Source organism: Tubulanus polymorphus, chromosome 6, assembly GCF_964204645.1.
Source record: "Tubulanus polymorphus chromosome 6, tnTubPoly1.2, whole genome shotgun sequence".
Classification (NCBI taxonomy): Eukaryota; Metazoa; Nemertea; class Palaeonemertea; order Tubulaniformes; family Tubulanidae; genus Tubulanus; species Tubulanus polymorphus.
The window spans coordinates 12282310-12295787 of record NC_134030.1 but is presented as its reverse complement, the minus strand read 5'-3'; the positions used below and the strand labels follow the sequence as shown (position 1 = coordinate 12295787).

The window sequence follows — 13478 nt, the reverse complement described above, 5'->3', positions numbered from 1 at the left end:
ACGTCATCGTTTACGAGGGAAGTTTTGATTTTGAAATTGTCTCATTGCAAGCATTTCACCCATTGGGCATGGTATCCCTGGACCCCTAGTTAATTAATCAAGTAAAAGTTTTGTTCCAGTAATGGTTGCGTACAGATTGATTAATTTGGTTATCGGAGGGTATTTTTTTGTATTCATTGCAGTGCCATCATGATGGAAAGAAAATTGGTTTCATCGGACTAGGAAATATGGGCAGTCATATGGCCAGAAATCTTCAAAAGAAGGGTTATCAAGTTTTAGGCTACGATACAGTGGAGGCTCATTTACATGAAGTTGAGGCTGATGGTATGTCTTTTCATCTCAAATCAGTGCCTTTTTTTACAATTACTGTTAAAAGATATGTATCTATTGTTATCATTGACTTTGCTGTAGTCTTCTTTATGGCTCTGGAGACCTGTGCGGAAATTACTTGCTCACAAAATGCTGTGTAATGGTTCTTTTGTACCGTACGCTTTTGATATTTGATTAGTGCCCTTTAAAATTACCAAATACCAATTGAAGATGAATCAATGAGAAAAGAAATTTGTGAAACATTTCCGTCACATACCGTAGTACTTATCTTTCAAAGATTCGTATACTTTTTGTTCCATGCAAAAATACCATTATTGATCTGAATTCGGCAGTGAAGGCTATAACAAATGATTCCTCGGGCCTCCTAAACAGCCATTTACTTATGTAAATTGTAATAAGATTCGTAATCAGTTCATTTCTATAACTGCTGTAGTGTTATTGTGAGCTTGATCATGATTTAAAAAAGGACTTGTGTACAAATACGCAGATGAAAATTACACATTTTTTACAGGTGATCAGAATTGTAAAGTACAGTAAACTCTGCCTAAGTCCGATCCGGCCGAGTCATATTACCGCTCAAGTCATATTACCGCTCATCTCGTTGCAATGTAGAAAAAATTTTCAGTTTCCTATATAAAGTAATGGTTTTGTATTCACCTAAGCCGTAGCCAGTCAAGTCGGATAATCGCTTATCTCGTAGCAATGTCTAAAAATCGTTTTCGTTACTTAATGCACCCAAGTCGTATAATCTGAACGACCATTGGTCTAACCAGTATTATTTAACCCCCAGTGAATTCTGACAATTAAGGACCGGACCCATCATGCTCGTAGGGCCGGCGCTGACGGTTCCAAACGGTAAGTGAATTCTGCGGGTGGGTTCGAATCCCAGATAAATGACGCTGACAGCAGAACGATTGCTGGAATGCGAGGTCGCTCCCAGTATTTGAATGCTGACGAAGGGATTCCCGGCTACAGATTTAGGTATGGCCAATCGATCGTACATCACACAGATGATACAAGCCACAAACAACCAAAAACTGAGGTTACTTCAAATAGAACACCATTGATTATTTGTTTACGTTTTTTTCTGCATATAACAGTTTTTACAGTGAATAAACCCTATATTAGCAACCATAGTCCTTAATAAATGAGTTCCAAAATATTTAAAAAATGGTCTTCCTAGTCGGATTCTGGCTAAATTATTGGGTACAAATTGATCTGACTTAGGCAGAGTTTACTGTATGTAGATAAAAAATCTCTAGTTCACAGCGGTTCTACTTCTGTAACAACCACTAATGTCTGGAACTTTAAATTTTTCTCAACGAAGTGTCAAGGTCTATTGCCCTCTTTGGTTGTCTTTTTTTATGTTGCTTATAAGTATAAATCATATAATACATACAATTTATGAAATATTGTAAATTGAAATATATTATCAGAGGGTGAACCTAGGTTATCACTTGTAGCATCAGGCAATTGGTTGTTTAACAATTTGTTATATTTTTGGTTCGAAGAATGAGAACCTAAGCTATCGTCAAGTAGTTGCAGTTATGAAGTCACGTGACAGGATCGGAAGACTTTTTTTTTCAGATTGAGTGATACGCCGTAACGAAATAAGTCCACAGATATTCGTTTGTCTTAAGAATATTATCATTATCATGATAAATAGATTTAAATACTCTGAATGATATCATTTTTTCAAATCATGCGTAATGAAAACCGATTTAGCGGTTAAAACAAATGATCACATCTACTCGAGCATGAATACACCATCCATGCTGCGCCTTTTGTAAGCGTACCGTACCCGTACACCATCACGTTGATGCTAACAACGGCCTCCAATTCAAAAGTTATCAACAAAGTATTAGAAATATTTTTGATCCGATTTACACCAAATAGACCTTTAAAGTAAGGTATTTAGCATTGGACATTATGCCGGAAATTCCAGATTGTGCATCCAGTAAGGGGCCGTGCATAAAGTACGTACGTCCATAGGGGGGTGGGGGTTCTTAAAATCCGTACAAAAGCGTACAGGGGGAGGGGAGGGGTCAGCTAAAAATGTACATACTTTCCAAGGGGGGGAGGGTTAATATTAATAGTACGTACTTTGTGCACGATAAATAATAATAAAAAGATAAATTTGTTGAAATGATAGATACATCTGTTCATAATTATAATTATATTCAATAGGTAGTAGAATAAAACAAACAATAGTTTATTTTTATTGTGATCATTATTTTAATATAAACATCTATGTCTGTGGGTAAACCTGTCTTTACAGCAAACACTGCCTTAATTGCGAAACCGGTCTCCCTGGGTTTGTTGCATTCAATATTTTATATTTGGATCTCGGGAATTCCCCACTTTCAGTCTTTCATTTCGTCGCCATGGAAGATCGTTGATCAACGTCAGCAGGAACTCTGTTGAATCAGGGTGGATTTTGCCTTCTTTAAACCATTATTCCTGAAAATTCTGTTTTACGGGGGGGGAGGGGTTTACCCCTAAAAGTATGTACGCAAGGGGGGTTATAAAAAAACGTACAATGAGCGTACAAGGGGGGAGGGGGGTTAAAAATACCCGGAAGTCAAGCGTACGTACTTTATGCACGGCCCCTAAGTGCATTTTTAGTGGAACAGGCTCAGCTGCGCGCCTCATTTTATCGATGACGTTAGATGTAAACAATAACATACGCAATGCAAATGGAAAACAAATTAAATTTTTTTTAAACAAACTTCTCTAATGGAATATTGATTTATTTTCATAATTTGCCTTTCTTTTTTGTAATTCATAATTTATACATCTGACAGCCTTTGCTTTTTCGAACCTCAGGACTTTGAAGTCCTCTTGTTGATTATATGCATCACTGATTGTTTTATAATTTGTTATATTTTTGATCGTAGGCATCACTCCTGCTGTATCGCCGGAAGCAATCGCTAGGGAATGTTCAGCTATTATTACTATGTTACCATCCAGTCCTCATGTGCAGGATGTTTACACAGGACATCATGGCTTATTCAAGTTAGTAAAACATTGACTTACCATATTTGGTAGCATGCGGGTTGATACGGCGTACAAGTCGAAGTAGATTTTGAGTTGAAAAAAGTTATACTTTAGTCTGAGCTTGAACCTGTTCTTCATGTGTTAAAACAATCATTGCATAATTCGTATAACATTGAGTCTAGTAATGAGAGAGGCTTTTTAAGTGGTTGAATCAGTAGCATGTCATTTAATTTTTCTTATCTATTCAGTGCGGTGAAGAAAGGAACTTTATTGATAGACAGTAGTACAATTGACCCGGCAGTATCCAAACAAATGGCTGAAATTGCTGAGGAAAAAGGTGCTGGATACATGGACGCTCCTGTTTCTGGAGGTAAATGTTCATGCTTGCAGGATCTTTCTTGCTCTCATAGACATAGTTAGTATTGCCACTATCTGGAACAGGCTCTAGAATGTGTGATTCTGATGTATATTTCAGGAATACAAATTTCACTTATACGAATCATAATTTTGCAATATCTACAGTATCCGATTCTGTGAGTTGGTCTGACGGCTAGTTCGGATTACTTTTGTGGTGACACCATTAGCCAGTGCCTCTTTAACATGTATTCAATAGTTGAATAGGAGAAACCATAGTTGAATATATACATGTACATGTATATACTGTGTAGGTATAAATCTGTTGGGCCATTTTAATGATTTTCATTAAATTTTGCAGGAGTCAATGCTGCCAAGGATGGAATCCTTACATTCATGGTTGGTGGTGAGCAGTTTGACAGAGCCAAGCCTATTCTTGACTTGATGGCAAAAAATGTAATTCATTGTGGTCACGTTGGAACTGGACAGGTGAGTTGTCTATTTGTTTCCAAAAACTGTAGCAATGTTTTCATTAATCATTTTAGCCATTAGGTCATTTAGTAAAACAGCAGGGTCTCGACCAACTTTGACTGAAGGCCAAAACGGTTCATAATTGTAAGGCTACAGGAAAAATATAAGCACTTAAGCGCACTTTTTTCCAACCTAAGTAAGCAGTTTTTACAAAAAAAATCAGGCTAGAAAAGTGAATTTCACTGCCATTGACTGCCTTTCTTATGTAAAATTCACTGCCAACTGCAGCAACTTTTTAAGAAATTTGCAATTTTTCAAAGCCAGTGACCAAATGCCTATCTTAAGGCCCTTTATTACGGTAGATTGGTTGGAGTAGGCCTAGTGATTTTAGCAGCATAAATGAAAGGTTGAAGGGGAAAGTAAAATTTACAATCTTCTATAAAATGTATTAATTTTTTAGCCCACTTGGGACTTAGTCACAGCGGGCTATTGCGTTCACTTTTCGTCCGTCGTCCGTCCGTCCGTAGACGGAATCCAGTTATTTTGGGCAGTTTTGAAGAAGCTTCAAGGTAATGTCTTGATATTTGGTTTATACATGTCTCTACCCTAGACACATCTTCAGCCGTAAAACTGGCCCTGTCAGAATCAAGATGGCCAACTGAGATATTGTCTCTGTAGGGTTTTCGTCGCTAGCCGGGATTTTATTTCTTGAAAGCACTGCGAGTAAGGGATTTTCTTCATGAAAATTATCAGTATTGTCAGCCGGTATCACATATATCTACACAAACTACGCCATTCAAAACTACTGTGCTCGGGAATACCCCGAGTTAGTACATATAGTAAGCTAGAGACAGCAGTACTGTATACACACTGCAGCGAGATAAGCGGCTGCATCCCGCCTCCTGTAATCACGAGCCGACTCAGATTGGCAGACGAAAAATAACCTGTTAGGCACCTGTGGTAGAAAAAAAGATATAATGAAAAACCGAGGGTTTCCGTGATCGTAAAAATAAAGTGTTAGTTACTCTTTATTGGGGGAAAAAATTGTACAAGTGTGTATCCATGCCAAGACGAATGCATCAGACGTAAAGGCCAAAGGGGGGAGTTTAGAGGATATTTGGAGCCATTTTAAGTGCATTCTTATGTTATCATATTGTCTTTGCTGTAATTACAAGTACCACAGAGTACAGTGCCTGTCACATGAACTTCATTCATTCCTTGAAGCATCACACACACAGATAACACTGCCTATACACAGTTTCATAGGCTAACGTGTGGACTATACCATTTATGGAAAATAGAGTTGGAAGGAACAGTCTGGGCGATTGCACTATGCTTTGTATGGAATGTAGATATGGCCTATGCACGATTACTTATACACTGCATCGTCAGCCACAGATTTTTTTATTGAAACAGATCGCTAATATACTAAAATTAAAACACTACAACATCTTTAGAGAACGAATAATCAATTTATTATCCCACACGTCCACAAATAATATTCCAGGATTTGGGGAAAATAGGACGACTTTTGGCTGGGGGAAAATGTCCGTTTTAAGCGGTAAACAGACCTCATATTTAGGCTTGTTATGGAGTCGATGTGCACTATGTCATCAATGTTGGAGTTTCAAAATGAAAATTGCAATTGTGAAATTTGACATTTTCATGTATTTTGTAATTAAATATCTAATGACCCATATTTTCCATTTGTTAAATTTACATGTCTTTTCTAACAGATCAAATGATAATTTTTTGCATTACATCATCAAAATATCGTGGGTTTTGACTGTTTGCTGGGCAACTCAATTTGCTGATTGGTGTACTTGAATTGAAAATTCTATTGATCCTTAATATTATATCATTTATACATAGGCCTACCTCATCTTTGACAATATTAGGCAATATGTGTTATTTTTTCAAGGCATCAATATACTTTCAAGTTAGTTTTCTAGTTATGGTTTGTCTAAGTTTACCCCATTAATGTGTTTTCGATTCATTTAACAAATTACGCTGTTTTAAAGGGATAAAATCATTTTCCTATCTACTCAAATTGGTAGGAGATAGTAACCACATTGTTCTTTAATGTCTCTTCAATTATCTTCAAATGTTGCTGCGTGTAAACGCTGGATAGTCCATTGTAAGAATTTTTAACTTGCTATATTTACAGGCTGCTAAAATCTGCAACAATTTACTGTTAGCAATATCGATGATCGGAACTTCAGAGGCAATGAATCTTGGTATCAAGTAAGTTGAAGATATCATTTCATGGTAGATAAGCCTATATCCATGTTTGTGTAAACTATAGGTGATTTTTGGGTGTGACCATTGGGTACAAGTCAAATCTCCTTAAATACGTAAATCAGATTTTGAAAAGTTTGCTGTTATATGACAAACCCTGGAATGAATGTTAGCATGCTCCCTTAGTAAATGGGCTGAGGTGGGTTACTTGTGTATGAAGTACATGTGTGATGAGTTTTAGATAAATGGAAAATTGGAGTTGCTGCAATAAAAATACTGTTTAACTCATTTCACCAATGGACGTCAAATTCATATCTTCCTAAGGCTAAAAAAATTGATACCTATTTCTCGTTTCTGCTGAGTTTAATCATTGACCTGGCTGGCCGCTTATCTGCCTGAAAATTACTTTTCTCAAAATCATGATCAAGCTGACAATAGCTAACCCGCTAGCTCAGGAATGAACTGATTACAAATTCCATTTCGATTTACGACTAAAAGCCTCGAATGCCCCCGGTATGAAATTCACCCTCACATGAAGTTACAGGGTTCGTGGTAAATGCGTTAGAAATATCGAGCCCACAATTATTTCTATAAGAATGATATTGGAGAACATATGTAGAAAGTGTAAAAATTGATCAACAGTTGCAGCCTCTAGGCTGTTTTCCCCTGATGGCTATGATTCGAATCGGCCAACAATTGCGGCCGCTAGGCTTTTAATGTCGTGTTTGAGGTCGGCCCCCTGGTGGCCATAATTTGAATCGAATCAACCCAATTTTAAATAGGGTTTTGGCCAAGTGATACCCTACTTGTGTACTGGTACCAAGATTGAAATAAATCGGTCAACAATTGCGGCCTCTATGCTGTTAACGTAATCTTTCATGTCAGCCCCTAGTGGCCGTTCGAATCGACCCAATTTAAGATAGGGTTTTGGCCAAGTGATACTCTACTTTGTGTACCAAGTTTGAAAACAATCGGTCGACAATTGCGGCCTCTAGGTTGTTAACGTCGTTTTTCATGTCGGCCCCCTGGTTGTCATAATTTGAATCGAATCAACCCAATTGTAAATAGGGTTCTGGCCCAAGTGATATCCTACTTGTTAGGCCAGCCGTAGGCTGAGCCTATTACTATACAAATGGAGCGAATTTAAATGACATGGTTTCGGGAGTAAAGGTCCTTTGACTGTGCAACTGAGCATATATTCATACAAATCATTCATTAGAGCATTATCCATTCTCCGACCTTTTATGAAGCTGAATTTTGAAAGAGGGCCTCGTTAAAATTTATATGAGTTTTTTCGCGAAAATCTGATAGCCAAAATATCTGTTTTGAAAAGCCAATCAGAAAGCTAAGACTCCTCTATGATTGGCTTAGCCACAGAGATCAGCAGGTGTTCACGTGAACCCACGATATCGTCTACCGTTTTACTTCCAGGTTTTATTTTAAGATTTAAAATTGTATTTCAATATCGATTTCTGTGAAATCTTCAGTTGATTTGGTTTTTGGGAGGAATATTTTTATTTGCACTTCAGAAAATATCATTGACAATTGTGCAAAGTCCGGGAAAAATAGCTTTTTCTCAAATCAGATGGATGACCTGGATATGCTAATTAGCCATGTGCTCAAGCTGCAAAGTCAATCACATTTTATTCTGCAAAAAAATATCCAATCCAATTCAATTTTACTTTATTGAACAAGGTAAAGCAGCAAATCCAATTCAATTTTGTTTTATTGGGCAGATTTCAGAAAATTCAAATCTATTCCGCATTCAAATCAATAAGACTAAGGAAAAAAGTCTAAGATTTATCTGAGGTATTTGTTCCTGCCAGCTCCAGTCGCTGTCTGTGACTGTTCTACTTATGAAAACACGATTGAATTGTGTAAATTATTAGCCTGGGATTGATAGTCTATAAGCTGGGAGTGTAGGACAAATTAAACTCACAGAATGCATCATTTGCCATTTTGTGAAAAGCTGACAGGCTGGCCATGCTGCCCCTTGGGGCTCTTGTGTATCAAGTTTGAAACGAATCGGTCAACAACTGCGACCTCTTGGCTGTTAACGTCATTTTTCATGTCGGCCCCAAATTGAATCGAATCGACCCAATTGTGATTGGGTTCTGACCCAAGTGAAACCCCACTTGTGTACCAAGTTTGAAATGAATCGGTCCACAATTGCTGCCTCTAGCCTGTTAATGTCATATTTCATGTCGGCCCCCTGGTGACCGTAATTTTAATGGAATCGGCCCAATTTTAGATAGGGTTCTGGCCCAAGTGATATCCTACTCGTGTACCAAGTTTGAAAACAATCAGTTAACAAATGTGGCCTCTAGGCTGTTAACGTCACTTGCGGCGGCAGCGTACTCAGACAGGGGTAAATCTATATGCCCCGGGGGCATAAAAATGACCTGGCTGATAATGAGAAAGAAGATATCATTTTTAGCCTAAGGTAATGATACTAAAACTTAAAGACAATAGGGAAACTTTCACATGTCATGTCACGAGCTACAAATTTGTGACTGGTAGCCCTACTCACACATAGCAAACTCAGAGTTTTGACTACCTCGCATAGAATGGAAATAACTTTTTTCACTTCCTCACATATTTTTCTATCCTTAACTCTTAGACTTTGCTTACCTCTTTTTGGCCAATTTTACTGGTACCAGTTTGTCCAAGTTAGCCGAAGTTTATCATATATCAATATACCTCTCGTGAATCCTAATTTCATGTGAATAGATGTATCCTATGACCCCACATTTATCTTTTATTGTATACAGAAAAAATGTCTTTACATCTATAATCAAATGGATAAAATGTCAATATATTAAATAATGTTAGTAAATTTCAGCTGGGCAATTCCTTTGACCAGATATCTCATTTCATACTTATTGGTCATTTGAAAAACTGCAGTGCTTCGTGTAAAATATGTGGTGGGTCCAGTTTCACGAAAGAGTAAAAATTTGCTACAACATTTAAAACTTACAGGACCCAGTTCTACATTGCTGAGCTTAGATCTAAGTTTAAAATATTGAAAATAAACAAATTTTAACTCAAAGTTTACTCCACTTCACAGCCGTTGGAACTGCTTTTTGGCTAGAATGGCATTAGCTTAAATTATTTGTGAAATTAGATCTAGTTATGAGCAGTGTTTAAATGATAGTAATGATTTTGTTTCTTTTTTCTTTTACTTAAGGCTGGGTTTGCAACCAGAAATGATTGCCAAAGTTATCAATATGAGTACAGGACGATGTTGGTCAAGTGAACTGTACAATCCAGTGCCAAAAATTCTGCCGAATGTGCCATCAAGCAATGACTATAAAGGTGGATTTGGAACAGCCTTAATGACTAAAGTAAGAGTTTCAATGTGGGAAATATGGTTATCCATTGACCAAAATAAAGAATCCTTTGGCTGACTGCTATAGGCCTACTTTGTCAACAATTGGCCAGTATTCGAATTATGTCGAAATGAAGAACCAAATCACAACCAGCTTATGGAATATTTTCCTACACCCTTGTACTATACTAGTCTCTGGTACAACCCAACCTAAGTTTATGCAAGCCCTAACAAGGATCATATGTCGAAATGTGATGATCAGTAGAACTCGTGTTTGTAATATAGACCTAAACAAGTGTAAGTAATCCGTCACATATCCGATTAACGGCTGGTTAATTGAAAATTTTGATCTCTGAAACTCATGGTTTTTATGGTCGTGGACCATATAGGCATTATTTCTAGAAAAAATGCTGCCATTTACCGAACAACACTTGTAGTATCATCATGCAGTTGTTTGTGATTACAAGATGTATAGGCCTAGTGCTTTGCGAGATTGTGTCAATTGACAGAATTTCATCAAAATTTCTTATGGATCCCATCTGTTTTTCCACCAAAAATGTCATATTAAAACATGTCTTATTTTCACCATATTTAATTTAGAAAAAATAACTGCTGCAGTAGGCAGTGAATTTGGCATTATGTGGGCAGTGAAACAAATGGCAGTGAATTTGGGTCAGCGGAAGCACCATGAACCCTGTCATATAATCTACGATTTAAGTTCATAACCTACACCCGTCTATTTCAATGCGGGCGGTATAATAAAAAACTTCATGATATCAGTGTAGACTCATGTACCACCTCGTAGGTAAAATTAACGCAGGCTGCCACACAAATTGAATTGAAATCTTAACAGATGAATATCTATCTCTTCAAATGGTCGAAACTATGGGCATTGAAAAGCTGTGAAATGATTATCTTTTATCACTGATTCCAGCTAAGTGGCAGACACAATGCAAGTCACAATGACAATATTTATACCCTTTCCTGCCCTACAGAATTTACATATTTTCAAACCCTAGACGTCTTTTATGCATACTCGCCAATGTATTCCATTATATGATGCAAGCACCCAGAAAGAGAAGAAAAAAGTTAAACTTCCACCTCGTACTTGTGAACTTTCGAGTGTACTTACATATTGTTGTTGTGTTTTAGGATTTAGGTCTTGCACAGAATGCTGCTACTCATGTTCATGCTCCTACCCCACTTGGATCGCTTGCTCATCAGCTATATCGTGTAATGTGTAACTCTGGATATGGTCCAAAAGATTTCTCCTCGACTTACCAGTTTCTACAGGAAATGGAAGACCGAAAATTCTAAAGATAGATCTGACGAATGATACTTTATGTGGTCCAAGATGCCATCCACAGTATTATACATGTAGGAATTGTTTTACGTGGCATATGAATGACTGTGCAAGATCAAATATGAAACTTTCATCATTTTACGGAAAAGTTTTGACTCTGGCAGAAAAGTCTACAATGTCTATGCAAATTTGTGTGTGTATCATATCGTATTTGGAACTATGGCCTAGTGGCCTTGAATGTGTGCAAATTCTAGGAATGCCTATATAGTGGCCATTCATTTATTACATTCTTGAGTTGAATTCTATAGCCCCATCTACATGAGCGAGGAAGTTTTGAGACCAGCATCTATAGCCACGATCACACGGAGACGGTTTGGCCCGGGCCAAATTAGCACATCAGGGGCAAGCCAAATTTGGCCAGTGCCTAAAGAGACTCACGGAGACCATTCACTTGATACTAACCAATGCTCAAACAAAGCGAAGTGGGTCATTTCTGGGACCAGTTGCAATTCAAACACAATCATTTGTCTCGTGCTCAAATTTGGCTCGTGCCTGGTCCAATATTTTTCGCACATGTGTGAAGAGTTGTTCCAGCCAAGTTTGGCCTGGGCCAAAAATGCAACTTGCCAACGCTAGTTAACTCAAATTCTTATTAATCCAGCCTGGGTTTATACCTTAGACTATCATTCTCGTATAGATGAGGCTCATCATTGTAACCCTGCCTACCCCTACGATATCTACTGCATGCTATAGTTGAACCTTGGAAATACGATTCTGTAAAAGACGAAACCGGTTTATTACAAATATTTCCAGCATGTGCCAGTCAATCAATGAAGCTTTGGATAATATAAAACCGGTTTAATACGACAATTTTGCTTTTGCCCACAAGGTTCGTATTAAGGAGGTTCCACTGTACCATGGTGTTGCTACTAAATGTGTTAAGTAAATCCACCAGAGATTTAAGACTTCTGTCTTATGACGGAATTCCGTTTTTTTTTTCATTTTCCTGGTAAAAAAAATGCTGCGAAATTGCATCTGAGAACTCTTAAAATTTGTAAAATTTCTCAATTTTTTTGGATATCAACTATTTTCCTTTTTTTCCTTTGGCCACTTACATCTCTGATCCACATACATGTATAATGTATATTATATCTTTACTATGTATCTGCGGAGATATTTGTAAACTATTATATAACGGGGGTTATTAAGCTGAATCGTACTTAGTGCATCTAAAAAGTACCCAGAGACTAGATCTGACTTGGAGATACGTTAAATCGTTGATGCACAACACATTGGGGTACTGCATACTTTGCATTCAAGGGAAAATTCAATATATCCCATCTTAGCCACGTATGTTTCAACATTGTTCTTTTAGCATGCATTATGTGCAATTAAAACTACTTTATTGCTCATTTTGCAAAAAAGTGGTAACGTATTGAAAACTTAAGCACATAGAAAAACATTTTGTTAAACTTCTTATAGTTGCCGCAGCAGGTCTTGTTATTAGCCTGTATAATTTTTTTGAAGAGATATTCGGACATTTAAAACGTGATACAAAGATATTTTTTGACAAATGAATGTATACATGTTTACCCCTTTTCAATTTCCATTTTTTCTGGTCTAATAATATAATGATTTGGAGAATGCATTGCTCATAACCGTCTTTGAATGAAGAATTGACAGACTAGGCTTTCTTCAATCAGCTTATTTCATACAATTTCCTTATGTAGGGGTGTTAATGCTTTAAGCTACCATAAGCATGGTCAGGGAGAGAACATACTTTTTAAATATGAATTATGTAGTAAATTAAAACAGGTGTTGGTTCATTTATGTGATTATTTTATTTAGATCGTGTACCTTTATTTGCAGTGATGTGTACCTCAAATAATATACAAATTCTTACCGTGTAATAAAATGCAATTCTTACCATGTTAATTTGGTTTTTGTGGTTTCACAGTCTAAAGGTCACAAATGTTCACCGTTTTTTTTTAAATTTGGTACATGAGTAGGGCATCACTCGGGGCAGAACCCTATCTAAAATTCATTTGATGCAATTCAAATAATGGCCGCCAAGGGAAACAAGCCTAGAGGCTGCAACTGTTGATCAATTTTATAAACTTACTTGGTACGGATGATGTGTAATATTTTTATAGAAATAATTGTGGCCATGATGTTTCCAATGCATTTACCACAAACCCTGTAGCTTCACATGTGGCTGTGAATTTAAGGCTGGTGGCATTCCAGGCTTTGCCTCATTCAAGTCTGATCTACTAATAAAGACTGATGACACTAAGATGGCCACTGAAAGGGTGACAATTAACTGATTGCAAACCCATCCAATATGTTAACGAACTCCTAAAGTAAACCCTTCATAAGTTTCAATAAAAAATTGCAAACCGTTACATCTCCAAAATCAGACCGAAAATGACTTTTTTGGGCACGAAAAAGATGGCCATC

General features: G+C 37.1%; 1 protein-coding gene across 2 annotated transcripts in view; it reads left to right on the top strand.

Moving 5' to 3' along the window:
* The window catches only part of LOC141907414 (3-hydroxyisobutyrate dehydrogenase, mitochondrial-like), a 31715-nt gene extending 18775 nt beyond the window's left edge, over positions 1 to 12940 (top strand). For both annotated transcript variants that reach the window (XM_074797045.1, XM_074797046.1), the window contains exons 3-9: positions 183 to 324; positions 3228 to 3345; positions 3576 to 3697; positions 4043 to 4170; positions 6320 to 6396; positions 9578 to 9734; positions 10871 to 12940. In XM_074797045.1, coding sequence (XP_074653146.1) covers positions 183 to 324; positions 3228 to 3345; positions 3576 to 3697; positions 4043 to 4170; positions 6320 to 6396; positions 9578 to 9734; positions 10871 to 11035 — 909 coding nt within the window. In that variant the 3' untranslated portion in view covers positions 11036 to 12940. The remainder of the gene's footprint in view (positions 1 to 182; positions 325 to 3227; positions 3346 to 3575; positions 3698 to 4042; positions 4171 to 6319; positions 6397 to 9577; positions 9735 to 10870) is intronic.
* Positions 12941 to 13478: the final 538 nt, after the last annotated feature.